This window comes from Dendrobates tinctorius, unplaced genomic scaffold, assembly GCF_039654945.1.
Source record: "Dendrobates tinctorius isolate UK_male_01 unplaced genomic scaffold, ASM3965494v1 ptg000464l, whole genome shotgun sequence".
NCBI classification, from domain to species: Eukaryota; Metazoa; Chordata; class Amphibia; order Anura; family Dendrobatidae; genus Dendrobates; species Dendrobates tinctorius.
The window spans coordinates 197,890-225,797 of record NW_027362126.1 but is presented as its reverse complement, the minus strand read 5'-3'; the positions used below and the strand labels follow the sequence as shown (position 1 = coordinate 225,797).

At 43.9% G+C, this 27,908-nt stretch overlaps 1 protein-coding gene across 1 annotated transcript in view; it reads left to right on the top strand.

Moving 5' to 3' along the window:
• RERG (RAS like estrogen regulated growth inhibitor) overlaps nt 1-7,206 on the top strand; it is a 241,109-nt gene extending 233,903 nt beyond the window's left edge. Inside the window, exon 5 of the mRNA XM_073564599.1 lies at nt 6,429-7,206. Within this exon, the coding sequence (XP_073420700.1) occupies nt 6,429-6,836 (408 nt within the window). The 3' untranslated portion in view covers nt 6,837-7,206. The remainder of the gene's footprint in view (nt 1-6,428) is intronic.
• The last annotated feature ends 20,702 nt before the right edge of the window (nt 7,207-27,908 follow it).

Genomic DNA, 27,908 nt, shown 5'->3' with positions numbered 1-27,908 from the left:
CAGCCTCTAGTCGCTTACTGTAGCTATTAATGAGTTCCTGGATCCTGGATGAAGGTATTTGTGACCATTCCTGTTTACAAAACAATTCCAGTTCAGTTAAGTTTGATGGTCGCCGAGCATGGACAGCCCGCTTCAAATCATCCCACAGATGTTCAATGATATTCAGGTCTGGGGACTGGGATGGCCATTCCAGAACATTGTAATTGCTCCTCTGCATGAATGCCTGAGTAGATTTGGAGCGGTGTTTTGGATCATTGTCTTGCTGAATATCCATCCCCTGTGTAACTTCAACTTCGTCACTGATTCTTGCACATTATTGTCAAGAATCTGCTGATACTGAGTTGAATCCATGCGACCCTCAACTTTAACAAGATTCCCGGTGCCGGCATTGGCCACACAGCCCCAAAGCATGATGGAAGCTCCACCAAATTTTACTGTGGATAGCAAGTGTTTTTCTTGGAATGCTGTGTTTTTTAGCCTCCATGCATAACGCCTTTTTGTATGACCAAACAACTCAATCTTTGTTTCATCAGTCCACAGGACCTTCTTCCAAAATGTAACTGGCTTGTCCAAATGAGCTTTTGCATACCTCAGGCGCCTCTGTTTGTGGCGTGCTTGCAGAAACGGCTTCTTTCGCATCACTCTCCCATACAGCTTCTCCTTGTGCAAAGTGCGCTGTATTGTTGACCGATGCACAGTGACACCATCTGCAGCAAGATGATGCTGCCGGTCTTTGGAGGTGGTCTGTGGATTGTCCTTGACTGTTCTCACCATTCTTCTTCTCTGCCTTTCTGATATTTTTCTTGGCCTGCCACTTATGGGCTTAACAAGAACTGTACCTGTGTTGTTCCATTTCCTTACTATGTTCCTCACAGTGGAAACTGTCAGGTTAAATCTCTGAGACAACTTTTTGTATCCTTCCCCTGAAAAGCTATGTTGAATAATCTTTGTTTTCAGATCATTTGAGAGTTGTTTTGAGGAGCCCATGATGCCACTCTTCATAGGAGAATCAAATAGGAGAACCACTTGCAAGTGGCCACCTTAAATACCTTTTCTCATGATTTGATACACCTGGCTATGAAGTTCAAAGCTCAATGAGGTTACAAAACCAATTTAGTGCTTCAGGAAGTCAGTAAAAAGTAGTTAGGAGTGTTCAAATAAAAAAAAAAATGATAAGGGTGCCCATACTTTTGCACTGGTCAAATTTTGTTTAAATGCAGATTGCACATTTTCTGTTAGTACAATAAACCTCATTTGAATCCAGAAATATAACTGAGTCCATCAGTTATTAGCTATATGAAACTGAAATAAATGTTGCAAAAAACAAAATTGTTATAAAGAAAAAAGGTTAACATTAATAGGGGTGCCCAAACTTTTACATATGACTGTATATGAGTGATATGTATGCGTGTACTCTTTATATGCCTATGCTATATGTGTGTGTGTATATTTTAAATCTGCTTGTGTATACTATGTATTTGTGTGATATGTATGTTTGTACTATTTATGTGCCTGTGTAATGTGTATATGCATATTTTATATCTGCTTGTGTTTACTATGTATATGTGTGATATGTATGTGTGTACTATTTATGTGCCTCTGTAATGTGTATTTGCATAATTTATATCTGTGTGTACTATGTATATGTGTAATATGTATGTGTATACTATTTAAAGTTGTGCTCAAAAGTTTACATACCCCGGTAGAATTTTTGCTTTCTTGGCCTTTTTTCAGAGAATATGAATGATAACACCAAAACTTTTTCTCCACTCATGGTTAGTGGTTGGGTGAAGCCATTTATTGTCAAACTATTGTGTTTTTGTCATGATCCAGGTTGGATTATGACAGATAAATGCACAAGTAACCTTTTTTTTCCTTAAGCTATGTGCTTAAAGATAGTTTTGCCCCCGGTGGCCATTAGGGTCATTGCACTGTGGTGGTTTCAGTTCTAGTTGTGCCCTCGGTGGCCGTTAGGGTCATTGCACTCTGGTTACTTTAGTTTAGTGCACGTGATTATAAAGCGGGTGTGATTGCTCTGGCTCTGCCATAAAAGAGTGTCAGGTGTTGCAATCACGGTGGGTGATATTGGTCATTTCAACCATCCTTGGTGGAGGAGCTAGAGAGAGTTCCTGGCAGCTCAGTCAGAGTCATGGTGTGGAAGAAGATAGAGTTCCTTGCAGCTCTGACAAAGCTTGGTGAAGTAGCAGCGATTCTGGAGGAAAGCTGCATTCTGGTGGTGGACTCTGTTGCTGGGAGCAAGAGCAACAGAGCAAAGCTAAGTGGTGTTATCCCGGTTTGTGACTTCCCTTATGTGTGTTTCAGTGCAGTGGTGGGATTAGTTTCTGCACTGTCCATTTCACTAGAGAGGGCTAGGTGCAGGGCCAGCTAGGGTTCTTAGGTTCCAGCTCGGCAACAGGTGCAGAGCCTGTATAGGGACTGTTAGGAGTGTAGAGACTGGCTCAGGGGAGTGCAGGAGGTCTCCAAGTCCTCGTTCCCTATCGCAGGGCCCTCCATTGTATCGGTTTCCCTGGTGTTTCCCCTTATTATTTAAATTCGCCCTGCTAGAGGCAGTGTATCCAGTTATACGTGTAATTCTGAAATTCGCCTGCTGGAGGCGGTGTATCTGGCTGCACGTTATATTATTTAAATTCGCCCTACTGGAGGCGGTGTATCTAGGGTCACATGTGCCATAGAAATTCGCCCTGCTGGAGACAATGTGTCCAGTCACACGTTGACCATCACATTATCACCAACCCAAGCATTTTTCTCTGGTGAGCCATGGGCCAAGTTCAGACCAGTGAGCAGTTGCTGCTGGCCCTCACTGAGATTAGTGAGGAGCTGCATGATGTGTTTCAGCAGCACCTGCAGCGGAATTATGGGTCTGAGGCCTATCCTTTGCCTCAACTAGAGGGTCCATATACGGCTTTGGCGAGGAAGTGCCGTGGAGTCCCTGCTGGGGAGCAGGACTTGCTTATAGAGTCAGACGTACCCAGGCAGGTGGGTGGAGTCGGTGTCCCGATGGTGCTGCCTGGTGTTCCCCAAGGTGAAGGGGTATGTCCCTGTAGTGAGCAGACTAATGACTTAGTCCTTGGCACTCACGCCGAAACTTTGGTTATATCACAGAAGCCATGTCCCCCTGGTCGTGTGGAGGAAGATGACCTGGGAGTGTATATTTCCTCCTCGCCCTCAGAAGGTACTGTCAGCAGAGGTGTTGGTTGGTGAGGTACCTGAGGGCATACCGGTGCTTGTGAACAGTGGAGCTGAAGTCAGTCTGGTGGATGCTCAGTTTGACCAGACTCATGGTCTGAGTGGTGAGACGCTGGACAGACCCATAAGCGTCCAGGACATTAACTCTGTCCCACTGAGCCAGGGGGGGTTAAACCAAGTCGTAGAAGACATTGTGCTGTATAGTGAACATCATGATAAGTCCTAGTCATACTATGTCTTGGAGGGAAATCCAGCACCTATCGTTGTGGGCCCCCCTTGGTCTAAAAAACACAACCCGGTTTCAGACTGGCGGACTAGGGAAGTAGTCAGCTGGGAGCAGTCGTGTGAGGGCTGCTGCCTAGGGGCTACTGTCTCTGCCGTCTCTCTACAAACGTCCCCTTCCTCTCCAGTGAGAGCAGTGGAGGTGCTGCAGGAGAGTAGGAGCAAGGCTCCACCCTCGCCATTAGCCAACCCTGAGAGGCGCAGACCTCATAGTAGGAGGTCACAGTTTTCTCATTTTAAATCATAATGACAATCCAAAACATCAATGACAGCTTGAAGTCTTTTGTGGTAGTTATGGATGAAGTTCTTTATTTTCTCAGATGGTAAAGCTGCCCACTCTTCTTGGCAAAAAGTCTCCAGCTTCTGTAAATTCCTGGGTTGTCTAGCATGAACTGCGCACTTGAGATCTCTCCGGAGTGGCTCAATGAAATTGAGGTCAGGAGACTGAGATGGCCACTCCAAAACCTTCACTTTGTTCTGCTGTAGCCAATGACAGCTCAACTTGGCCTTGTGTTTTGGATCGTTGTCATGTTGGAACGTTCAAGTACGTCCCATGCGCAGCAGTATTTTCTGATAACGTGCTGCATTCATCTTTCCTTCAACTTTGACCAAATTTCCTGTGCCATTGTAGCTTACACATCCCCAAAACATCAGCGATCCACCTCCGTTCTTTACAGTAGGAATGGTGTTCCTCTCATCATAGGCCTTGTTGACCTGTCTCCAAATGTAACCTTTATGGTTGTGGTCAAAAAGTTTAATTTTGGTCTCACCACTCCAAATTACCTTGTTCTAGAAGTTTTGAGGCTTGTCTCTGTGCTGTTTTGCGTATTGTATGCAAGATACTTTGTGGTATTTGTGCAGTAGTGGCTTTCTTCTGGCAACTCGACTATGCAGCCCATTTTTCTTCAAGTGCCTCCTTATTGTGCATCTTGATACAGCCACACCGCTAGTTTTCAGAGAGTCCAGTATTTCAGCTGATGTTATTTGTGGGTTTTTCTTTGCATCCTGAACAATTTTCCTGGCAGTTGTGGAGGCAATTTTTGCTATTTTACCTGACCGTGGTTTTGTTTATAAAGAGCCCCTGATTTTTGATTTGTTAATCACAGTTTAAATCTGCTGACTGGAAATGATCAATTTCTTGGATATCTTTTGTATCCCTTTCCTGTTTTATACAGTTCAACTACCTTTTCCTATGGATCCATTTACAATTCTTTTGCTTTCCCCATGACTCATAATCCAGAAATGTCAGTGACTGGATGAAAGATGCAAGAGTCTGTCTGGATCCCAGAAACTCACTTAGCTTTTATGCACACACACTGATTACAAGCAAACAGGTCACAGGTGAGGATGTTACCTTTAGTACGCAGTCAAACCCATTTGTGTCAACTTCTGTGCATGTTATCAGGCCAAAATCACCAGGGTATGTAAACTTTGGATCAGGGTCATATGGATGTTTTGGATTGTCATTATGATTTAAAAAGAGAAAACACAGTAGTTTGACAATAAATGGCTTCACCCAACCACTGACCATGAGTGGAGAAAAAGTTTTGATGTTATCATTCATATTCTCTGAAAAAAGACCAAGAAAGCAAAAATTCTGCTGGGGTATGAAAACTTCAAGCACAACTGTATATACAGTAGATACAATAATCAAAATGCACATTTTATATAGGAAGGCTGACAGCATGATAGAGTTAAGCTCCCCCAATGATAATCATAAAAGTCTAAAAGTGGAATACTCTAACAATACCTTGAAAAACGCAAAGAAAAGGAGTAGTGAGAACCACTGTATATAAAATATAAAAACATCCTTTATTAATAAATTAATAAATTACACAAAATTAATTTCAGACAAAATAATAATAAAACATCATCCAAAAATCAATAGAAGAAAGGAGGAAAACTGCTGTTAAAAAAGAGGGGTTGCAGGTCAAAACGTAAGATTGAGGGAAGCAGAAAAAAGTGTGCAAACACATTGGAATGCTCAAGAGACATGTGTTCAAGTAACATCAAACAAATAGTAGTCATCCAAAGTTTGCTCAAACCTGTGCTGCTATAGAAATAGTTAAATACTTAATTGTAAATCCTGACCTATAACGACCTCCCCAGGGCCCCTGATTTCGCATCTGCTTGCTTTATCAAAGGGTGATGGTAACACATGTCCTGTCTTTTACGAGTTCTTTATGGGACTCAGACTGTGCCGATATCTATGGTGCATGCGACCTGGACCCTGGACACCTAGTATCGTCTACCCTGCCGCAGTCAATATCCAGTGCACATGTGGGTAATGTAACGTTATTGATTTAGCCACATATTACAGGACTGAAATAGACGGGAAAAGGTAAAACAATAATATAAGAGGCATTCCAATTCCAGATAAAGGTTTCCAAAGGGAAAAAAACGTAAAAGAGAAGAAAGGCATAATAACGTCACATCGGTGTGTATGGAGACCCGTCCATGCGTATATAAGATAAGTCCTTGAGGCCACTGGAAATAGGCACCAATTTTCAGAACACGACAAGTCCCACACAAATGAGATGGATCCACCGGAAGTATATAGATTAAAGTACGGTAAATACCAATCAGTATACACTTAATAAATAGACAAAGACAAAACATAAGTGAGAAGTCAAAAAACAGGGAATCTCATTCACGAGAAATATTATACTGCACAAAGCTGTGTGGATAAGGCATATCAATACCCCTAGTAGGGTGAACAGAAGAGCGGATCACAGGGTACAAAGCTCAGCTTTTCATTCAATCCCTTGGGGGATATGGTGTCAAGGGGGAAAATCCACCTACACTCTCGTTGAGCAAGGATGCCTGGGTTATGTGTATATTCATATCTACTTGTGTGTAGTGTACTATTTTATTTGTGTGTAATTTGTATATGTATGTGTTATTAGCTTCTAATAATTTCTCTTCATCTTTATTTTCAGGAAGACCCTTTGCAGAGGGAAGGACACATCCGCTGGGGAGAAGGCTTTATAATTGTCTATGATATAACAGATAGGGGAAGCTTTGAAGACGTCATGATATTTAAGAACCTCTTAGATGAAGTAAAGAAACCAAAAAATGTGACATTTATCCTAGTGGGAAACAAAGCGGATCTGAGTCACTCTCGTCAGGTTCCCACTGAGGATGGTGAGAAGCTTGCCACAGAACTGGCTTGTGCCTTCTATGAGTGCTCCGCCTGCACTGGCGAAGGGAACATCACTGAGGTGTTTTATGAGCTGTGTCGTGAGATAAGACGAAGGAAAATGATTCAAGGAAAGACAAGAAGAAGAAGCTCCACCACTCATGTCAAACAAGCTCTCAACAAAATGTTAACCAAAATCAGCAGCTGAAAACAGAAGGGAGATGGCAGGAGGGCCGCGATGGCATCAGGCACAATGATGAGTGCTGCCGCCTGTAAATCCCATACATTGTAAATATGTATAGTTGTAAGGCTGTGCGCCATGGCCTCTGTCACCGTTATTCATCCATTGTAAGAAGCTAACGTGTCAGCCATTCTGCAGGACACGATGATTATGCCACCTTTGTTTCTCTCCTGATTGCCATGATTGAGTCACATTTAATTACTAATTCGATAATCGTGGCCTTCTGTTGGTTTTCTATTAGGTCATTATGTATTTGCTGTCACCCTTAGTCTTTATACTGAATATTGTATGGCCTCCGTATCTCCATGTATCATCAATAATAAATGCAGTGTCACGATTTCTACTCTCTTGCTGCCTTTTTATTACTTTGTGTCGAGTCTGTCAGTCTGTGCTGGGTCTGTGCTGCAATCATATGTGTTCATTTTCCTTAATCAGGCTTCTACTTAATCATGCTAGTTCCTCCCCAAGTGTCAATTGTACACTTGCTGTTGCCTATGGAACATTGATCCCTCTGCGCTCTGTGCTTGACCCAGCTTGACTTGATTCTCTTCCCGGACTCAGACCCTTTGCTTGTGACCTGACTTTGCTTGTGCCTGCTCCCTGTCTCTCTGGCTTTCTTGACCTCGTCTCGTGTATTGGACTTCGTCTCTGATTTCCCTTTGTCGTACTGAGCCATTTTCTGGACCTGACCTCGGATTGTTTGACCTCCCTTTACTTACAGTAAGTACTATATATATTTACTGTCGTGACTCGCGTCACATTACAAATGACAGAAAAAACTGATGGCACATCTAGAACTAGTCTGAATAGGTGCATACTAAAAAACAGCGTACATATCAAAATAAGGAAATGGTTGCACTCAATTGCTTCAAGGAATATCAAATATGAAATATGTGAAATACGAACAGCATAATGGCTTTTGTAATCTAGAAAAAACATATGAGATACTTAGCACAAATTTGGCCAAAAGATGTGAGCCCATTCCCCAACGTCAAGGTGATCTCATTGAACGGGTCCCTATTCTAGCTGCCTAGTGTGAACTGACCTCTGGCTAATAACATGGTAAAGCCTGTATTTATAGGAAGATAGGAACCAAAATGTGATTGGATGTAATTAAAATCACAGCTTGATGAAGGGCGGAGTGCTCAGTCCGAAGGCTAACATACAAATGACAGAAAAAACTGACGACACATCTAGAACTAGTCTGAATAGGTGCATACCAAAAACCAGCTTACATCGCGTCACATTACGATTGACTGTTAAATTTTTTTCAGTTTTCAACCAATAGATCCGTTACATACTTTTTGTGTGATCATGTCACGATTTCCACTCTGTTTCTGTCTTTTTGTTACTGTGTGTCGGGTCTGTGCTGCAATCACCTGTGTTCATTTTCCTTAATCAGGCTTCTACTTAATCATGCTAGTTACTCCCCCCCATGTCAATCGTACACTTGCTGTTGCCTATGGAACATTGATCCCTCTGCGCTCTGTGCCTGACCCTGTTTGACGTGATTTGCTTCCCAGACTCTGACCCTTTGCTTGCGACCTGACTTTTTTTTTTTTTTTTAAATCAGATACATTTTTATTTAACCAAATTCAAGGTACAAAACAATAGAACAAAAATCGCAATGAGAACATTAACAATGGTCATTAGTTTCAGAAATTCTCTCCTTCCCTTCCCCTCCCCCCATTACATACAAGAGCAGCAAATAATGCATGGTGTAACCTAAGTTAAGGGATAGCTAAGTTAAGGGATAGCTAATACTAGAGAAGAGAGAGAGAGGATTCAAAAAGATTTAAATAAACTGGAGAAGTGGGCAGCAACTAACAGAATGGTTTTTAACAGGGAGAAATGCAAAGTACTACATCTGGGCAATAAAAATGAAAAAAGCATATATAGAATGGGAGGAATAGGGCTAAGAGACAGCACATGTGAAAAAGACTTGGGTATACTAATAGATCACAGACTGAATATGAGTCAACAGTGTGATGCAGCAGCAAAAAAGGCAAATGCAATTCTAGGATGTATTAACAGAAGCATACAGTCTAGATCACGTGAAGTAATTATTTCCCACTACTCCTCTTTGGTCAGACCTCATCTGGAATATTGTGTCCAATTTTGGGCACCACATTTTAAAAAAGACATCAACAAACTGGAGCAAGTTCAGAAAAGAGCGACCAGAATGGTGACCGGTCTGCAAACCCTGTCTTATGAGGAAAGGTTGCAGGATTTGGGAATGTTTAGTTTGCAAAAGAGAAGACTGAGAGGAGACTTAATAGCTGTCTACAAATATCTAAAGGGCTGTCACATTGTAGAAGGATCAACTTTATTCTCATTTGCACAAGGAAAGACTAGAAGCAATGGGATGAAGCTGAATGGGAGGAGACACAGATTAGATATTAGAAAAAACTTTTTGACAGTTAGAGTGATCAATGAGTGGAACAGGCTGCCACGAGAAGTGGTGAGTTCTCCTTCCATGGAAGTCTTCAAACAGAGGCTGGACAGACATCTAACTGGGATGATTTAGCGAATCCTGCTTTGAGCAGGGGGTTGGACCAGATGGCCCAGGAGGTCCCTTCCAACTCTACGATTCTATGATTCTATGATTCTATGATTCTAAGTTCAGGGTCATCTTCTCTCCACCCAAGGTGTCCACAGTGTCTCAAATGTTCTTATGCCTTTTCTCTTAATGTAAATGTCTTTTTCCATATTCACATTAGAGTCAGACTGTCTGAAATATTCCCTCAACGTTGGCGGATCTTCATTTATCCAGTATCTGGCGATCAGTTTTCACGCAATATATAATAATCTAGCTATAGCCACCTTATATTTATTATGTCTCCACATATACCAGTATACAGACCACAGGATCCCTTTCAATCCTACAACCATACGCTCCTCCTATGGCACTAAGCACCGCCGTCCAATATGGGTTCAGATTTGGACACTGCCATAACATATGGAGAATTCCAGCCCTCTCCATTCGGCACCGAGGACACTCAGAAGTCTGTCTCAGACCCGCTCTATACAGCCGTTCAGGAGTCCTATATACTCTATGGAGTACATATATCTGCGAGAGTCTGCCCGGTTCACTCAGTGATAATTGGGGTATATATTCCATAATCACTTCCCATTTATCTTCCTCTATCCTACCCAACTCCTCCTCCCATTTCCCCTGTGCTCTAATAGGATAATTATTTAAAAAAGTATGCATTAGATCCTTATAAATGCCCGACACTACCCCTTTTGTTCCCCCCTCTGCACAGACATAATCAATCAATATATCCTTGTGAATCTCCATATTCATTGTCCTACTCTGCGTAACATAAGCATGCCTAAACTGCCCATATTGAAATCTGCAGACCTCCGGTAGCCCATAATCTTCCTGCAACTTTCCAAAGGGCACCAGTCCCTGTGAGTCCTGCACCTGAACCATGTACTGTATTCCCAGTCTCATCCAATGTTTAAATTCTCCCATTTTAACAAATGGGAAAATGGGTAGAGTCTCGATTTGCCATATCGGGGAAAAATTTGTCAAGTGTTCCAAACCCCTAATCTTTTTAATTGCCTCCCAGACTTTATGCATCAGTGCTAAAGTAGGATACATCAAACACAACTTCCTAAAGCTTCCCGCCTCCAACCCCTGAACCAAGGGGATCCCTAACCATCACCTGAACCAAGACCCTTTGTATTGAACCAGCCCCAGACACATCCCTCCACCCCCTCATCTGTTGGCCCTGAGCAGCTAAGGCTGGTTTCACACTTGCATTTTTTGGCGCTGGATTTTAGCGCTAAAAAACGCATGCGTTTTTTCCCCTATATTTTACATGGGATGCGCTTATGTGCGCATACACATGCATTTGTATGCATTTTTCCGCGCATGCGTTTTTTTGCGGTATGCGCTCGGGCGCACAAAATGCATCCTGTTGCATTTTTTGGGCGTCCGACTTGCCTCAAAAAAATGCATGCGCGCACAATGCGTTTTTTTACAGCAAGACACCCATTATAAGTCTATGGGTGCGCATATGTGCGCATTGGCATGCTTATGTATGCTTTTTTTGTGCATGCGTTTTTTTTTTTTACCATTAGTTAGACAATCGAATTTAGGGGTTTGGGTTAGAGTTAGGGTTAGTTAAGGGGGTTTAGGGTTAGGGTTAGGGTTAGCTAGGGTTTAGGGTTAGGGTTTGGGTTAGGGTTAGTAGGGTTTGGTTAAGGGTTAGGGATAGGGTTAGTATGGTTTGGTTAAGGGTCAGGGTCAGGGTTAGGGTTAGGGTATGGTTTGGTTAAGGGTTAGGGTTAGGGTCAGGGTTAGGGTTAGGGTTAGGGTTAGTAAAGTCATGGTTTGGGTTAGTGTGAGGGGCCACCTAATGTTGGAAATAAATGCAAATGCGGTAAAAAAGCACTAAAAACGCATACAAACGCATAAAAACGCTGCATTTTTTTCATGCATGCTCATAAAAATGCTTGAAAAAAACGCAGCATTTGTATGCGTTTGTATGCGTTTTTCAATGCGTTTTTGTCAGAGACACCGCACTGAACTTGCTCACTGAGCCAGTACGCGTGCCCTGAGTAAAGCGAAAGCGTGCTCAAAGATACCTGTGGAGCGGGCAGCAACCGAATAGATGCGTACTTCAGACCCGCAGGACCTGAAGCACGTGACTGCTAGAGGCGTGGTCTAAACGCCACAGAGCTAGGAGCTGCAAGACAATTCCTAGCAGAGTAACTGCGAGACAAAGTTACCAAGGGGCATAGACAGGGAGAATAGTCAGGACGTAGCCAATGAGTCATACACAGAGATAGCTGCAAGGTATAAGAGGGGCGAGCAGAGAGTAGTCAGATCACAGGCAATGAGTCATACACAGATAATAACACAGTACAAAATCAACAGGCAAACTCACAACGGGAAACAGAATCGGGTCAGAACCATATAAACAAGCTATAGCAATATACAGGCACACGGGGGTCAGCACACTAGGCCAAAGGCAAAAGTATAACTGGCAGGGATAGAAGCTACCCAGAGGTTTATGAAGCTCTCCCAGAACCAGAAAGAGGCCACAATCATTAACCCCAAGTGTGCAGGTCAAAACCTGCACAGAGCTCCAGACATTAATCCCCGGTGTGCAGCTCAAAAACCTGCACTGGAATCATGACAGTACCCCCCTCTCAACGGGGGGCCTCTGGACCCCCAGGCTTCCCCGGGTACTTGGCATGGAACGCCTGAACCAGGCGATCTGCATGTACCGAACGAGCAGGGACCCATGAGCGCTCTTCTGGTCCATATCCCTTCCAGTGGACCAGGTACTGCAAAGAGTGGCGCACCCACCGAGAGTCCACAATATGTCCGACCTCATACTCCAATTGACCCTCCACCAGCACTGGAGGAACAACAGTCTCAGAGTTCTCTTTGACAGATCCTGCTGGTTTCAACAGAGACTTATGGAACACATTAGATATTTTTAAGGAGGCGGGGAGACGCAACCTATATGCCACAGGGTTGACTATCTCCATAATCTCGTACGGACCAATGAACTTTGGTCCCAACTTAACTGATGGTACCTTTAAGTTGATGTTACGCGTGGAGAACCAAACCTTCTCTCCCACCTGAAACATGTCTCCCGAGGCTGTCTTTTTGTCCGCAAAATATTTGTATCTCCCCTGGGCCCGAGAGATATTACGCCGGACTTCAACCCAGAGGTTTTTTAACCACTGAACGGACCCCTCTGCTCCTGGACAACCGGAATCCACATGAGAAAACTCCCCAAAATGCGGATTAAAGCCGTAGTTAATCAGGAATGGGGACATGTTGGTGGACTGACTCACCCGGTTGTTAAAAGCGAATTCAGCCAACGATAATGCATCACACCAATCCTCCTGTCTGGCGGAGGTCAGACACCTGAGAATTTGTTCCAGGGATTGATTGGTGCGTTCGGTCTGACCATTGCTCTCCGGGTGATATGCCGACGAGAAGGAGAGTGAGATGCCCAATTTCATACAGAACGCCCTCCAAAATTTGGCCACAAACTGCACACCTCTGTCAGACACAACATTCAGGGGTACCCCATGCAATCAGACCACATGCTGCACAAACAACCTTGACAATGTTTCTGCTGAAGGTAATGCTGCCAAGGGAATGAAATGGGCCTGTTTAGAAAACCTGTCCACCACCACCAAGATCACGGTATTGCCCCTGGAAGGTGGAAGACCGGTAATAAAATCCATGGAAAGATGAGTCCATGGCCTATCAGGAACTGGTAGAGGTATGAGTTTCCCAGCCGGTCGGTTATGCGAGCTTTTGGAACGGGCACACATGCCACAAGCAGAAACAAATTCCTTGACATCGGACCTTAATGAAGGCCACCAAAAACCCCTGGCTACTGCCTCTCTAGTGGCCGTGATACCTGGATGAGCACTCAGCCTAGAATCATGAAACTCCTGCAGAAGTCTAGACCGCAATGAATTTGGAACAAACAGTTTATCGCTTGGCCTGGTTGCCGGAGCTAGGGCCTGAGCCCTTAGGATTTCTTGTTCCAACTCAGTTGAGACCCCTGCCACTACCACCCCTGGGGGAAGAATGGAGGACGGCGGCTCAGGGGGAGACACGATCAAAACTTCTGGACAGGGCATCCGCTTTAACATTTTTGGATCCCGGTCGAAAAGTAATTGAGAACTGAAATCGTGAAAAAAAAAGTGACCAACGGGCCTGTCTAGGATTAAGCCTCTTAGCAGATTCAAGGTATGCCAAATTTTTGTGATCTGTGACAACCGTGATAGGGTGAGCCGCCCCTTCCAAAAAGTGCCTCTATTCCTCAAATGCCAGCTTGACCGCAAGAAGTTCTCTATTGCCTACATCATAGTTTTTCTCAGCTGAAGAGAACTTCTTGGAGAAGAAGGCACAGGGTTTGAGATTGGTAAGGGTGGCCGGACCCTGGGACAGCACAGCCCCCACCCCCACTTCAGAAGCATCCACCTCCACAATGAATGGTTTGGACGGGTCAGGTTGCACCAACACCGGGGCAGACATAAAAAATTTCTTAATAGCTGAGAAGGATTCCTTAGCGAGTACAGACCAATTTTTTACATCAGCTCCCTTCTGGGTAAGATCCGTGAGTGGTTTAACCACTTGTGAGAAACCTTTAATGAATCTCCGGTAATAGTTCGCAAATCCTAAGAATCGCTGGAGCCCCTTGAGATCTCGAGGCTGAACCCAGTCAGCGATCGCCAGCACCTTCTTAGGATCCATACGAAACCCCTCACAGGACACAATCAACCCCAAAAAAGACAGCTCCTGTACAAAAAAATGAACATTTTTCCAATTTGGCGAACAATTGGTTCTCCCTGAGTCTCTGGAGAACTGTCTTTAGATGTTGCAAGTGAGATTGACTGTCCAGGGAATACACCAAAATATCATCCAAATAAATAATAACAAAACGGCCTATCAGATCAGAAAACACAACATTGATGAAATTTTGGAAAATAGCGGGTGCATTAGTTAACCCAAATGGCATTACCAGGTTCTCGAAGAGTCCTTCTGATGTGAGGAATGCCGTTTTCCACTCGTCCCCTTCCCGAACCCTTATCAGATTGTAGGCCCCCCGCAGATCCAACTTGGAGAACCATTGGGCCCCAGCTAACTGGTTACATAAGTCTGGGATGAGGGGAAGTGGGTAAGAGTTCCTAACCGTTATCTTGTTCAGTTCCCGAAAGTCGAGGCACGGCCGCAAACCACCATCTTTTTTCTTCACAAAGAAGAACCCTGCTGCCACAGGTGACACAGAAGGCCTGATATGCCCTTTGCGGAGACTCTCAGCTATGTACTCCTTCATGGCTTGGCGCTCAGGCCCAGACAAATTGAACAATCGAGCCTTAGGTAACTTGGCTCCGGGTACTAAATCAATGGCACAATTATAGGGTCTATGTGGTGGCAGCGCCTCAGCCTCACTTTCGGAAAAAACGTCTTCGAAATCTTTCAGGTACTCCGGAATACCTTCCAGATCGACAGACGACACAGACACTGATTTAACAGCGTTAACAAGATGTCCCCGGTTACCACATTTACTATTGCATCCCCATTGAGTGATTTTCCCTGTAACCCAATCAATGGTAGGATTATGGCGTTGAAGCCGAGGCATCCCCAGTACCAGTCCTGCAGGCAAGTTATCTACCACCAGACAACTTAGTTTCTCCACATGAGTGGAACCCACTTTTAGAGAAAAAAGTTCAGACCTGCAACAGATACCGTCTTGGGTAAGAGGAGATGAGTCAATTGCCACAAGTTTAACAGGATCATGAAGCCTGACTCTCCCTATCTTATAAAGAGTCATAACCTTGGTATCAATCAGGTTCACAGCCGAACCGCAGTCAATAAAAGCAGTAGTCTGAACAGGACCATAACCAAGTTCCAGTTCCACCTGCAGCACCATTTTTGCACATGAGGAAAATTGTACCTGAAGGTCTGGGTAGCCTCCTCGATTACTACCCAGACCTAGTCGTTTCCCGCCATCTTGGAGGATGACGGACAGGAGGGGCAGTCCTTCTTCCAATGTCCAGATTTCCCACAATAGAAGCACAACTGCTTTTCCCGGCGGCGTCTTCTTTCCTTTCCCTCACAGGTGACAGCGTTCACTTCCATAGCCATAGGAAGAGTCTGGGTCTCATCTTCACTGAAGAATAAGGGCGATTCCCGTTGCATAATGCCTCTAGCCCGCAGCCTGCGATCCATGCGAACCGCTTGGACCATGGCATCCTCCAGGGAGTCAGGCGGAGGATGAAGTGCCAAAGCATCCTTCAGACGTTCACACAGGCCTCTGTGGAACAGCCCCCGCAGGGCGGCGTCACTCCAGGAAATCTCCGCTGTCCAACGTCTGAATTCAGTACAGAACCATTTGGCCGAGTGCTCCCCCTGACAGACACTCATTACTTTGTCCTCAGCCAACCGCACTCTATCAGGCTCATCATAAATAAGCCCTAAGGCTTCAAAAAAGGCATCCACAGACATTCTCTCAGGGGCAGAAGAGGAAAGCGAGAATGCCCAGGCTTGTGGGGACCCCCTAAGCAGGGACATCACCACCCCCACTCTCTGTTTCTCATCCCCAGAGGAGCGGGGTCTCAGAGAAAAAAATAGCTTACAGCCCTCCTTAAATGTCCTGAAATCATCCTTGTTACCAGAAAACATATCTGGTAATTTAACCGGGGATTCAGGTGGGACTAAAATGACATCTCTATTCCCCACCTGCTGGAAGCCAGCGGAAAGTACCCCCTGAACTGAGTCCTCAACCCGCCGTTGGGACTGGGCCAGAGCTTGGTGTTCCAAACTAAGCTTCTGCAGTGACTGAGTCAAGCTTTTCACCTGCTCAGATAAAGCACACATTGGGTCCATGCTGCAGAAGTGAGGAGAGAAAAAAAAAAACTGTAGGCCAGTTATAATGTCAGAGACACCGCACTGAACTTGCTCACTGAGCCAGTGCGCGTGCCCTGAGTAAAGCGAAAGCGTGCTCAAAGATACCTGTGGAGCGGGCAGCAACCGAATAGATGTGTACTTCAGACCCGCAGGACCTGAAGCACGTGACTGCTAGAGGCGTGGTCTAAACTCCACAGAGCTAGGAGCTGCAAGACAATTCCTAGCAGAGTAACTGCGAGACAAAGTTACCAAGGGGCATAGACAGGGAGAATAGTCAGGACGTAGCCAATGAGTCCTACACAGAGATAGCTGCAAGGTACAAGAGGGGCGAGCAGAGAGTAGTCAGGTCACAGGCAATGAGTCATACACAGATAATAACGCAGTACAAAATCAACAGGCAAACTCACAACGGGAAACAGAATCGGGTCAGAACCATATAAACAAGCTATAGCAATATACAGGCACACGGGGGTCAGTACACTCGGCCAAAGGCAAAAGTATAACTGGCAGGGATTGAAGCTACCCAGAGGTTTATGAAGCTCTCCCAGAACCAGAAAGAGGCCACAATCATTAACCCCAAGTGTGCAGGTCAAAACCTGCACAGAGCTCCAGACATTAACCCCCGGTGTGCAGCTCAAAAACCTGCACTGGAATCATGACAGTTTTTTTGCAGGAAAAACGCGCTGCAAAAAAAAAGCAAGTGTGAAAGTAGCCTAAGTATCCATCCTTGGGCCTCTGCAATATCTCAAGTCTGATCCTTGGCTGCTTTTTTCACAAACACAAGATCCCTAAATATAGAGTCAATAGTACGAAACCACCACCTAGGGAACCAGATAGGGGCATTGTGCAAGATGTATAGCAGTTGGGGCATCAAAATCATCTTAATCAGATTAATTATTCCCACTACTGAAAGACACAGTTTACACCATGCCCCTACTTTACTCCTAAACTTACTCAGCAGTGGAATCAGGTTCAAATCTGCATAGCTCAAAACCGGAAGTGACACCTGAATGCCCAGGTATTTAAACTTCAGGTAATAGTGATGACGGTGATGGAGGAGCGCCAGCTGTGCGTAGTTAGGGCAGTACAATGCAGCTCCAGCTGGGTGCCTCAAGGGAGGAAGGTAGGTACGGTGCTAGATAAAAACCCGGCCAGAAGGAGCACAAAGAGAAGGGATGATGAATTTAAAATTCTTCTTTTATTGCATAGTCCACAGCGCATTTCGACAGAATCATCTGTCTTCCTCAGGTGGCAGTACCTTAGGGTTAACCCTAACCCTAAGGTACTGCCACCTGAGGAAGACAGATGATTCTGTCGAAGCGCGTTGTGGACTATGCAATAAAAGAAGAATTTTAAATTCATCTCCCCTTCTCTTTGCGCTCCTTCTGACCGGGTTTTTAACTAGCAGGTATTTAAACTGTCGCACCACTGCCAACCTACTACCCTCCCCCGACACTGGCAAATCAACAACACAATCATCTACAGCCATGACAGTGGATTTTTCCCAGTTAATTTCTAATCCCGATATAGACCCAAATCTTTTAATAATTTCCATTTCTCTCAACAGCGACTCTCCGGAATCGTCCAAAAAAGCAACACATCATCTGCATATAATGACACTCTTTCTTCTACCAAGCCATATCTGAACCCTTTAACCAAAGCCGTCCTCCTACTTGTCTGCGCCAGGGGCTGCACTGCCAAAGCAAAAAGTAGCGGGGACAGCAGACACCCCTGCCTAGTCCCCCTATGAAGCGCAAAACTCCCAGACATTTGCCTATTAACTCTGACCCTACCGGTCGGGGAAGTATATAGCAGCCGTATCCATGAAATAAAGGTTGGCCCAAAACCAAAGCGTTGCAATACCTTCCAAAGATACTGCCACTCAACACTAACAAATGCTTTACGCGCGCCCAATGATACCACAACCCTACTGCCCCTGTTGTCTGACGGCAGCTGCAAATTCAGAAAAATTCAGAAAATTAATCACTGTAGACTTATTTGGCATAAATCCGGATTGGTCCGGATGATCAAGATCCTGAACCACACTCGCCAAATGGCTAGCCAAAATTTTATCCAAAATCTTTACATCCACCGTCAGCAACGAGATGGGCCTATAAGATTCTGCCAACCCCGGATCTCTTCCCTCTTTTGGAATGACCACCACCACCGCCTCCCTCATGGATGCCGGTAATTCACCTTCCCGAAGAGCCTCTTCAAAAACCTTTTGCAGTCTAGGTGTTATCATCTCAATTAATTGCTTGTAAATTTCACTCGGGATACCATCTGCCCCCGAGGCCCTATTATTAGCCATAGATGTAATAGCCATTTCTATCTCTTCTTTTGTTATGGGCAGCACCAGTCTCCCCCTATCACTGTCTTTAATACTCGGGAACCCTGCTTCCTGAAGAAAACCTGCTATGTCCCCAAATGAGTATCCCGATCCCCAACAATATAACTGATTATAGAATCATCTAAATTCCCCCAAAATACACTCTGTGTTCCTCACCTCCCTTCCCTCCTCAGTCTTCAATTTATATACATGAGACATAGTAACATAGTAACATAGTTAGTAAGGCCGAAAAAAGACATTATTCCATCCAGTTCAGCCTATAAAATTCTGTCAGAATAAATCCCCAGATCTACGTTCTTCTAAAGAACCTAACAATAACTGTAAGATACAATATTGCTATGCTCCAGGAAGACATCCAGGCCTCTCTTGAACCCTTCGACTGAGTTCGCCATCACCACCTCCTCAGGCAGGGAATTCCAGATTCTCACTGCCCTAACAGTAAGGAATCCTCTTCTATGTTGGTGGAAAAACCTTTTCTCCTCCAGACGCAGAGAATGCCCCCTTGTGACTGTCACCTTCCTTGGTATAAACAGATCCTCGGAGAGATATTTGTATTGTCCCCTTATATACTTATACATGGTTATTAGATCGCCCCTCAGTCGTCTTTTTTCTAGACTAAATAATCCTAATTTTGCTAATCTCTCTGGGTATTGTAGTTCCCCCATCCCCTTTATTAATTTTGCTGCCCTCCTTTGTACCCGCTCTAGTTCGATTATATCCTTCCTGACACCAGTGCCCAAAACTGTACACAGTACTCCATGAGTGGTCTAACCAGAGATTTGTACAGAGGCAGTATAATGCTCTCATGTGTATCCAGACCTCTTTTTCACTGGCTGCTCCAGGTAAGTTTATCATTGACTAGGATCCCCAAGTCCTTCTCCATGTCAGATTTACCCAGTGGTTTCCCGTTCAGTGTGTAATGGTGATATTGATTGCTTCTTCCCATGTGTATAACCTTACATTTATCATTGTTAAACTGCATCTGCCACCTTTCGGCCCAAGGTCCCAACTTATCCAGATCCATCTGTAGCAGAATACTATCTTCTCTTGTATTGACTGCTTTACATAGTTTTGTATCATCTGCAAATATCGATATTTTACTGTGCAAACCTTCTGCAAGATCAGAATACGTTGAAGAGAAGAGGTCCCAACACCGACCCCTGCAGTCCCCACTGGTCACAGCGACCCAGTTAGAGAATATACCATTTATAACCCCCCTCTGCTGTCTATCACTCAGCCAGTTACTTACCCATTCACACACATTTTCCCCCAGACCCGGCATTCTCATTTTGTGTACCAACCTCTTGTGTGGCACTGTATCAAACGCTTTGGAAAAATCAAGATATACCACATCCAATGACTCACCTTGGTCCAGTCTATAGCTTACCTCTTCACAAAAACTGATTAAATTGGTTTGACAGGAGCGATTCCTCATAAACCCATGCTGATATGGTGTTAAATAGTTATTCTCATTGAAATAATTCAGAATAACATCCCTCAGAAACCCTTCACATATCTCACCAACAATAGAGGTTAGACTTACTGGCATATAATTTCCAGGTCACTTTTAGAGCCCTTTTTGAATATTGGTACCACATTTGCTATCCGCCAGTCCTGTGGAACAGACCCTGTCGCTATAGAGTCCCTAAATATAAGAAATAATGGTTTGTCTATTACATTACTTAGTTCTCTTAGTACTCGTGGGTGTATGCCATCCGGACCCGGAGATTTATCTATTTTATTCTTATTTAGCCGATTTTGCACCTCTTCTTGGGTTAGATTGGTGACCCTTAATATAGGGTTTTCTTTGTCTCTCGGCATTTCATTTTCCACCGTGAATACCGTGGAGAAGAAGGTGTTTAATATATTAGCTTTTTCCTCATCATCTACAACCATACTTTCCTCACAATTTTTTAATGGGCCTACACTTTCACTTTTGATTCTTTTACTATTGATATAGTTGAAGAACAGCTTGGGATTAGTTTTACTCTCCTTTGCAATGTGCTTCTCTGTTTCCTTTTTGGCAGCTTTAATTATTTTTTTAGATAAAGAATTTTTCTCCTTATAGTTTTTTAGAGCTTCAGCGGGGCCATCCTGCTTTAGTAGTTTAAATGCTTTCTTTTTACTGTTAATTGCCCCTCTTACTTCTTTGTTTAGCCACATTGGGTTTTTCCTATTTCTTGTCCTTTCATTCCCACAAGATATAAACCGCTTACAGCGCCTATTAAGGATGTTCTTACACATTCCCATTTATTATCTGTATTCTTATTTCTGAGGACATTGTCCCAGTCACCAGATTAAGGGCATCTCTAAGCTGGTCAAACTTTGCCTTCCTAAAGTTCAGTGTTTTTGTGACTCCCTGACATGTCCCCCTAGCGAAACACAAGTGAAACGGTACAATATTGTGGTCGCTATTTCCTAGATGCCCAACAACCTGCAGATCTGTTATTCTGTCCGGTCTGTTAGATAGTATTAGGTATAAAGTGCTGCTCCTCTGGTCGGATTCTGCACCAATTGTGAGAGATAATTATTCTTGGCTATTAGCAGAAACCTGTGGCCTTTATGGGTTTCGCAGGTCTCTGTTTCCCAGTTAATATCCGGGTAGTTAAAGTCCCCTATAACAAGGACCACATTATGGGTTGCAGCTTCCTCTATCTGCCTTAGTAGTTGACTATCCATCATTTCTGTTATATTTGGGGGTTTGTAACAGACCCCAAAGAGAATTTTATTACTGTTTGCCCTCCATGTATTTTGACCCATATGGACTCGACATCCTCATTCCCTTCGCTAATATCTCCCCCTAAAGTGGACTTTAGACAAGACTTTACATAAAGACAAACCCCTCCTCCTCTCGATCCTTTCTAAGCAGACTGTAACCCTGTAAGGTAACTGCCCAGTCATAGCTTTCATCTCACCATGTCTCGGTTATTCCCACTATGTCATAGTTACCTGTAGATATTTCTGCTTCTAGTTCTTCCATCTTGTTTGTCAGGCTTCTGGCGTTTGCGAGCATGCATTTTAGAGAATTTTGCTTTGTTCCAATCTCCTCCCTGTTGATTGTTTTAGACATTTTCTTACCTCCCTTCTGAGTATGTTGTCTTGGATCGTCTTTGCCGCACCTCATATCCTTCATCAGTATCTAATTTTACAAATTTTTTTACTAATGTATGCTACATAGTAACATAGTTTTGAAGGCTGAAGGAAGACCTTATGTCCATCTAGTTCAGCCTATTTTTAGTGCAGCTGTTCTGCATTGTTGATCCTGGGGAAGGTAAAAAACCCACAGAGTAGAAGCCAATTTTATCCATAGGGAAAAAAATTCCCCTAAGCTGGGTCAACCATCTACCTATAATATTCTGTTATTCGTAACCATCTATACTGTTACTTACAAGAAAAGCCTCCATTCCTTTCTTACATTCATTCAGTGAGTTGGCCATCATCACTTCCTCAGGAAGAGAATTCCAGAGTCTCACTCCTCTTACCGTGAAGAACCCTCTTCTATGCTGGTGCAGAAATTGTCTTTCCTCCAAACGAAGAGAATCCCCCCTTGTTCTTGTCACAGTCCTTGGTACAAACAGTTCATTGGAGAGATCTCTGTATTGCCCTCTGATATACTTGTACATATATATTAGGTCTCCCCTAAGTCTTCTCTTTTCTAGAGTAAATAGACCTAATTTTGATAACCTTTCTGGGTATTGTAGTGAACCAACTCCATTTATCATTTTAGTAGCCCGCCTTTGAACCCATTCAAGTTCAGTAATGTCTTTCTTGAGCATCGGCGTCCAAAATTGCACACAATACTCCAAGTGTGGTCTGACGAGTGATTTGTACAGAGGGAGAATTATGTTTTCATCTCGTGTCCCCAGACCTCTTCTAATGCATCCCATGACCCTATTTGCTTTGGTGGCAGCTGCCTGACACTGGGCACTCCAATTTAGATTCTTATTGACTAAGATGCCCAAGTCTTTTTCCATGTCTGATTTCCCCAGAAGTTTCCCATTTAGTAAGTAATTGTAGCATCTGTTTCTCCTTCCCATGTGCAGAACCTTACACTTATCTGTGTTAAACCTCATTTGCCATTTTTCAGTCCAGTTATCCAATTTACTCCAATCTGTCTGTAGTTGCAAATTGTCCTCCTTTGTGTTAACTACCTTACATAGTTTTGCATCATCTGCAAATACTGATATTTTACTGTGTAAGCCATCCACTAGATCATTAATAAATATATTAAATAGTAGAGGGCCCAATACAGACCCCTGTGGTCCCCCACTAGTGACCCTGGCCCAATCTGAGGATGCCCCATTAATAACCACTCTTTGGTTTCTATCACTAAGCCAGCTACCTACCCATCTACACACGTTTTCCCCTAGCCCAAGCTTTCTCATTTTACTTACCAATCTTTTATGTGGGACAGTGTCAAATGCTTTAGAGAAGTCGAGATAAATGACATCCAATGATTCTCCTTGGTCCATTTGAGAGCTTACATACTCATAGAAGCTGATCAGGTTAGTCTGACAGGAGCGATCCTTCATAAATCCATGTTGATATGGAGTTAAACATTTATTAATATTGAGATATTCCATAATGGTATCCCTTAGAAACCCTTCAAAAATTCTACCCACAACAGATGTTAAGCTTACCGGCCTATAGTTTCCAGGTTCCCTTTTACACCCCTTTTTGAATATTGGTACCACATTTGCCGACAATCAAAAGGAACAGACCCTGTTTCTATAGAGTCTTTAAATATAAGGAATAGAGGCCTGTCTATCACATTACTTAACTCCCTTAATACCCGAGGGTGAATGCCATCAGGGCCTGGTGATTTGTCAGTTTTCATCTTACTAAGGCGGTTCTGCACTTCTTCCTGGGTTAGGCAGGTAATACTTAATGGGGAGTTTACATTATCACTCTGCATTTCCCCTGGCAAATCCTTTTCCTGTGTGAACACTGTTGAGAAAAAAGTATTTAAAACATTTGCTTTTCCCACATCGCTCTCTATGATTTCACCCTCATTGTTCTTTAAAGGGCCGACACCATCAATTTTAATCTTTTTACTGTTTATATAATTAAAGAATAGTTTGGGGTTTGTTTTACTTTCCTTAGCAATGAGTCTCTCAGTTTCCACTTTTGCTAAATGTATTTGTTTTTTACACATTTTATTTTTTTCTCTATAACTTTTTAATGCTTCTTCATTGCCTTCTTGTTTTAGCTTCCTAAATGCCTTGTTCTCGTTATTTATTGCCCTTTTTACATCCTTATTTAGCCACATTGGTGTTCTCCTGTTCCTAGCCCTTTTATTTCTGTATGGTATGGCTAGCTCGCAGTGGGGGTGTAAAACTGATTTAAATATTTCCCATTTATTTTCTGGGCTCCTATTTTTGAGGACATTGTCCCAATCAGTTCGGGGAAGGTCCTCTCTAAGCTGATCACACTTTGCTTTCCTGAAATTCAGCGTTTTCGTGACCCCCTTCCAGGGCACCTTACTGAAGGACAAGTGGAATTGTGTTATATTGTGGTCACTGTTCCCTCGGTGCCATCGCCTCGGACTTCTGTTATTCTATCTGGCCTGTGGCTTAACATTAAGTCCAGAAGGGCCGTCCCTCTAGTTGGGCCCTGCACAAGTTGTGACAGATAATTATCCTGGTATATAAAAAGAGCAAGCGGGCACTATCACAACAGTAATAATTAGAGTCTATAGTCACTGGGGGATCTCGTGCATGACAAGTATGGAAACCAAAAAAAGAGAAAAAGAATCATGCAAAAAAAATAGGATCACCACACAGTATCAATAGGTACAAACTATGAGCAAATTTTATTAATGACAAGCCAAAAAAACAGCACACATTTAAAAACATTTAAAAATCCAAAAGATCATAAATGGACTTCCAAAAGATGATAGAATATAACATAATAGATTTCAATATATCAATAGACCGCAAATGCTGAAAGTGCACTCTCTTTTGGAGAGTCCATTTATGATGTTTTGGATTTTTAAATGTTTTTAAATGTGTGCTGTTTTTTTGGCTTGTCATTAATAAAATTTGCTCATAGTTTGTAACTATTGATACTGTGTGGTGATCCTATTTTTTTTGCATGATTCTTTTTCTCTTTTTTAGATAATTATCCTGGGTTACTGACAGAAATTGGTTTCCTTTCTGAGATACGCAGGTTTCAGTTTCCCGGTCTATGTCGGGGTAGTTGAAGTCCCCCATAATAATCACCTCATTGTGATTTGCTGCTTTGTCTATTTGTTTCAATAATACATTTTCAGTGGTTTCTGTTATATTTGGTGGCTTATAACAAACCCCTATGAGGATTTCATTACTTTTTTCTCCTTGTATCCTGCCTGGAGGGTGGCTGGAGCCCTGACCTGGAGAACACAGTACGGAGGCAGGCAGTGGTGTGAACTGCAAACAGTGAGTAAAGCTTTGGAATCGCATACTCGGGTGTCCTCCAGTTATTCCAGCACTGCTACATCTGGGTAACATCATCCATACCATTCTGCGCCTCTTCTCATCCATTGCACCTACACTGCCCTGGGACTACAGCTCCACCTGTGGGGAGCTATACCATCTCTGCTGCACCACACCATCAGTCCCAGCGGATCTGTATGCAGCGTTGGCTTACCACCTTGCTTGCCAAACAGCACGGGTGGCGTCACGAATAGTGTTGCGCATTCCGATACTGCAAATATCGGGTATCGGACGATATTCGCTGTATCGGAATTCCGATACCGAGTACCAATATTTTTTCAATATCGGATACCGGAATCGGAAGTCCCCATAATGCAATGAGCCACTGTTGTGGCTGTCATTGGCTGCTGAAATGATGTCATCATGATGCGCGGTCTGTGCGCATTATGATGCGCGGTCTGTGCCAACTGCGGGGGGTCTGTGCCGACTGTTGGGGGTCTGTGCGGGCTGCCGGTGGTCTGTGCCGGCTGCCAGTGGTCTGTACGGGCCTCTCAGGGGTCTGTACAGGCCTGTTGGGGGCCTGTGGCGGCTGCCGGTGGTCTGTACGGGCCTCTTGGGGGCCTGTGCCAGCTGCCGGTGGTCTGTACGGGCCTCTCGGGGGTCTGTACAGGCCTGTCGGGGGCCTGTGCCGGCTGCCGGTGGTCTGTACGGGCCTCTCGGGGGCCTGTGCCGGCTGTCGGTGGTCTGTGCCGGCTGCCAGGGGCCTGTGCCGGCTGCCGGTGGTCTGTACGGGCCTCTCGGTGGCCTGTGCCGGCTGTCGGTGGTCTGTGCCAGCTGCTGGGGGCCTGTGCCGGCTGCCGGTGGTCTGTGCGGGCCTGCCGGGGGTCTTGTGTGTGTGCAGGCATCATCCGATGGGACTACAAGTACTACATATATACTACATTCATACAACATACATACATACTACATACATACTTCATATATACTACATTCATACAACATACATACTACATACATGCTACATATATACTATATTCATACAACATACATACATACTACATACATACTACATATATACTACATTCATACAACATACATACATACTACATACATGACCGGGACTATTTTTTTACAGTGGCGGAGGAATACAGTGCGGAAGGATACCTACCTCCCGTCACTGGATTCCTGGAGCCCCGTAGAGAGTGGTCGCATCAGCTGATGCTGCTGTTCTCCATGGGAGATCGGCGTGGGACACACACGCGTGGATTTCTGCGGATCAGGGAGTATATTGTTTGTTTGTTATTTTCATATTTTTCCACAGATGACACTGGCTTCAGGGATCAAAGTGACAAGTGATGGTGAGTATATACTCTATGTTATATGTACTGTATGTAGTTATGTATGTATTGAAAGAATGTATTGTATGCAGTATGTATGTAGTATGTATGTATGTATGTTGTATGTCTGTAGCATGTTGTATGTATGTATGTATGTAGTATGTATGTACACTCACTGGCCACTTTATTAGGTACACCATGCTAGTAACGGGTTGGACCCCCTTTTGCCTTCAGAACTGCCTCAATTCTTCGTGGCAGAGATTCAACAAGGTGCTGGAAGCATTCCTCAGAGATTTTGGACCATATTGACATGATGGCATCACACAGTTGGCGCAGATTTGTCGGCTGCACATCCCTGATGCGAATCTCCCGTTCCACCACATCCCAAAGATGCTCTATTGGATTGAGATCTGGTGACTGAGGAGGCCATTTGAGTACAGTGAACTCATTGTCATGTTCAAGAAACCAATCTGAGATGATTCGAGCTTTATGACATGGCGCATTATCCTGCTGAAAGTAGCCATCAGATGCCTGTTCTTAGCTGAGAGGAGTGGTACCCAGTGTGGTCTTCTGCTGCTGTAGCCCATCTGCCTCAAAGTTCAACGCACTGTGCGTTCAGAGATGCTCTTCTGCCTACCTTGGTTGTAACGGGTGGCAATTTGAGTCACTGTTGCCTTTCTATCAGCTCGAACCAGTATGCCCATTCTCCTCTGACCTCTGGCATCAACAAGGCATTTCCGGCCACAGAACTGCCGCTCACTGGATTTTTTTTCTTTTTCGGACCATTCTCTGTAAACCCTAGAGATGGTTGTGCATGAAAATCCCAGTAGATCAGCAGTTTCTGAAATACTCAGACCAGCCCTTCTGGCACCAACAATCATGCCACGTTCAAAGGCACTCAAATCACCTTTCTTCCCCATACTGATGCTCGGTTTGAACTGCAGGAGATTGTCTTGACCATGTCTACATGCCTAAATGCACTGAGTTGCCGCCATGTGATTGGCTGATTAGAAATTAAGTCTTAACACATAGTTGGACAGGTGTACCTAATAAAGTGGCCAGTGAGTGTACTTCACAGTAAAACATTCAACAGTTATTCTTGTAAGGTGCTGGACACCGCCCCCAGCCGGGATCTCTTGCAGTGTCCTTTGAGGTAGACATCATCTTCGAAAAGTGTTCATGCAAAAAAAAACATTATCTTCGCAAAGAGTCTCTAAATGTAAAACCAAGAAAGGGCACCTAAAGAGGTGCAAACTATTTACAATAAAAGTTTTTGGATCACTCCAAGTTCATGATCGTTAGTTCAAATGGTGAAAACGCTGCCATTGCAAAAACTAGGCAACAAAAAGTGCTACCAGAAAAAACATGATAACAAAAAGGCACAACTGGTGCAACAAAACCCTCCTGGGTAACAAGATTTGAAAAGTTTACTTTACTTGTGGTCCCCTCCTGGGGTTCTGGAAGCTGAACTGGAACTGTACTCAGAGGTGGTAACATCGTGATTCTGGTTTCTTATTAAAGGGTCTTGAAGCTGTGGCAAAT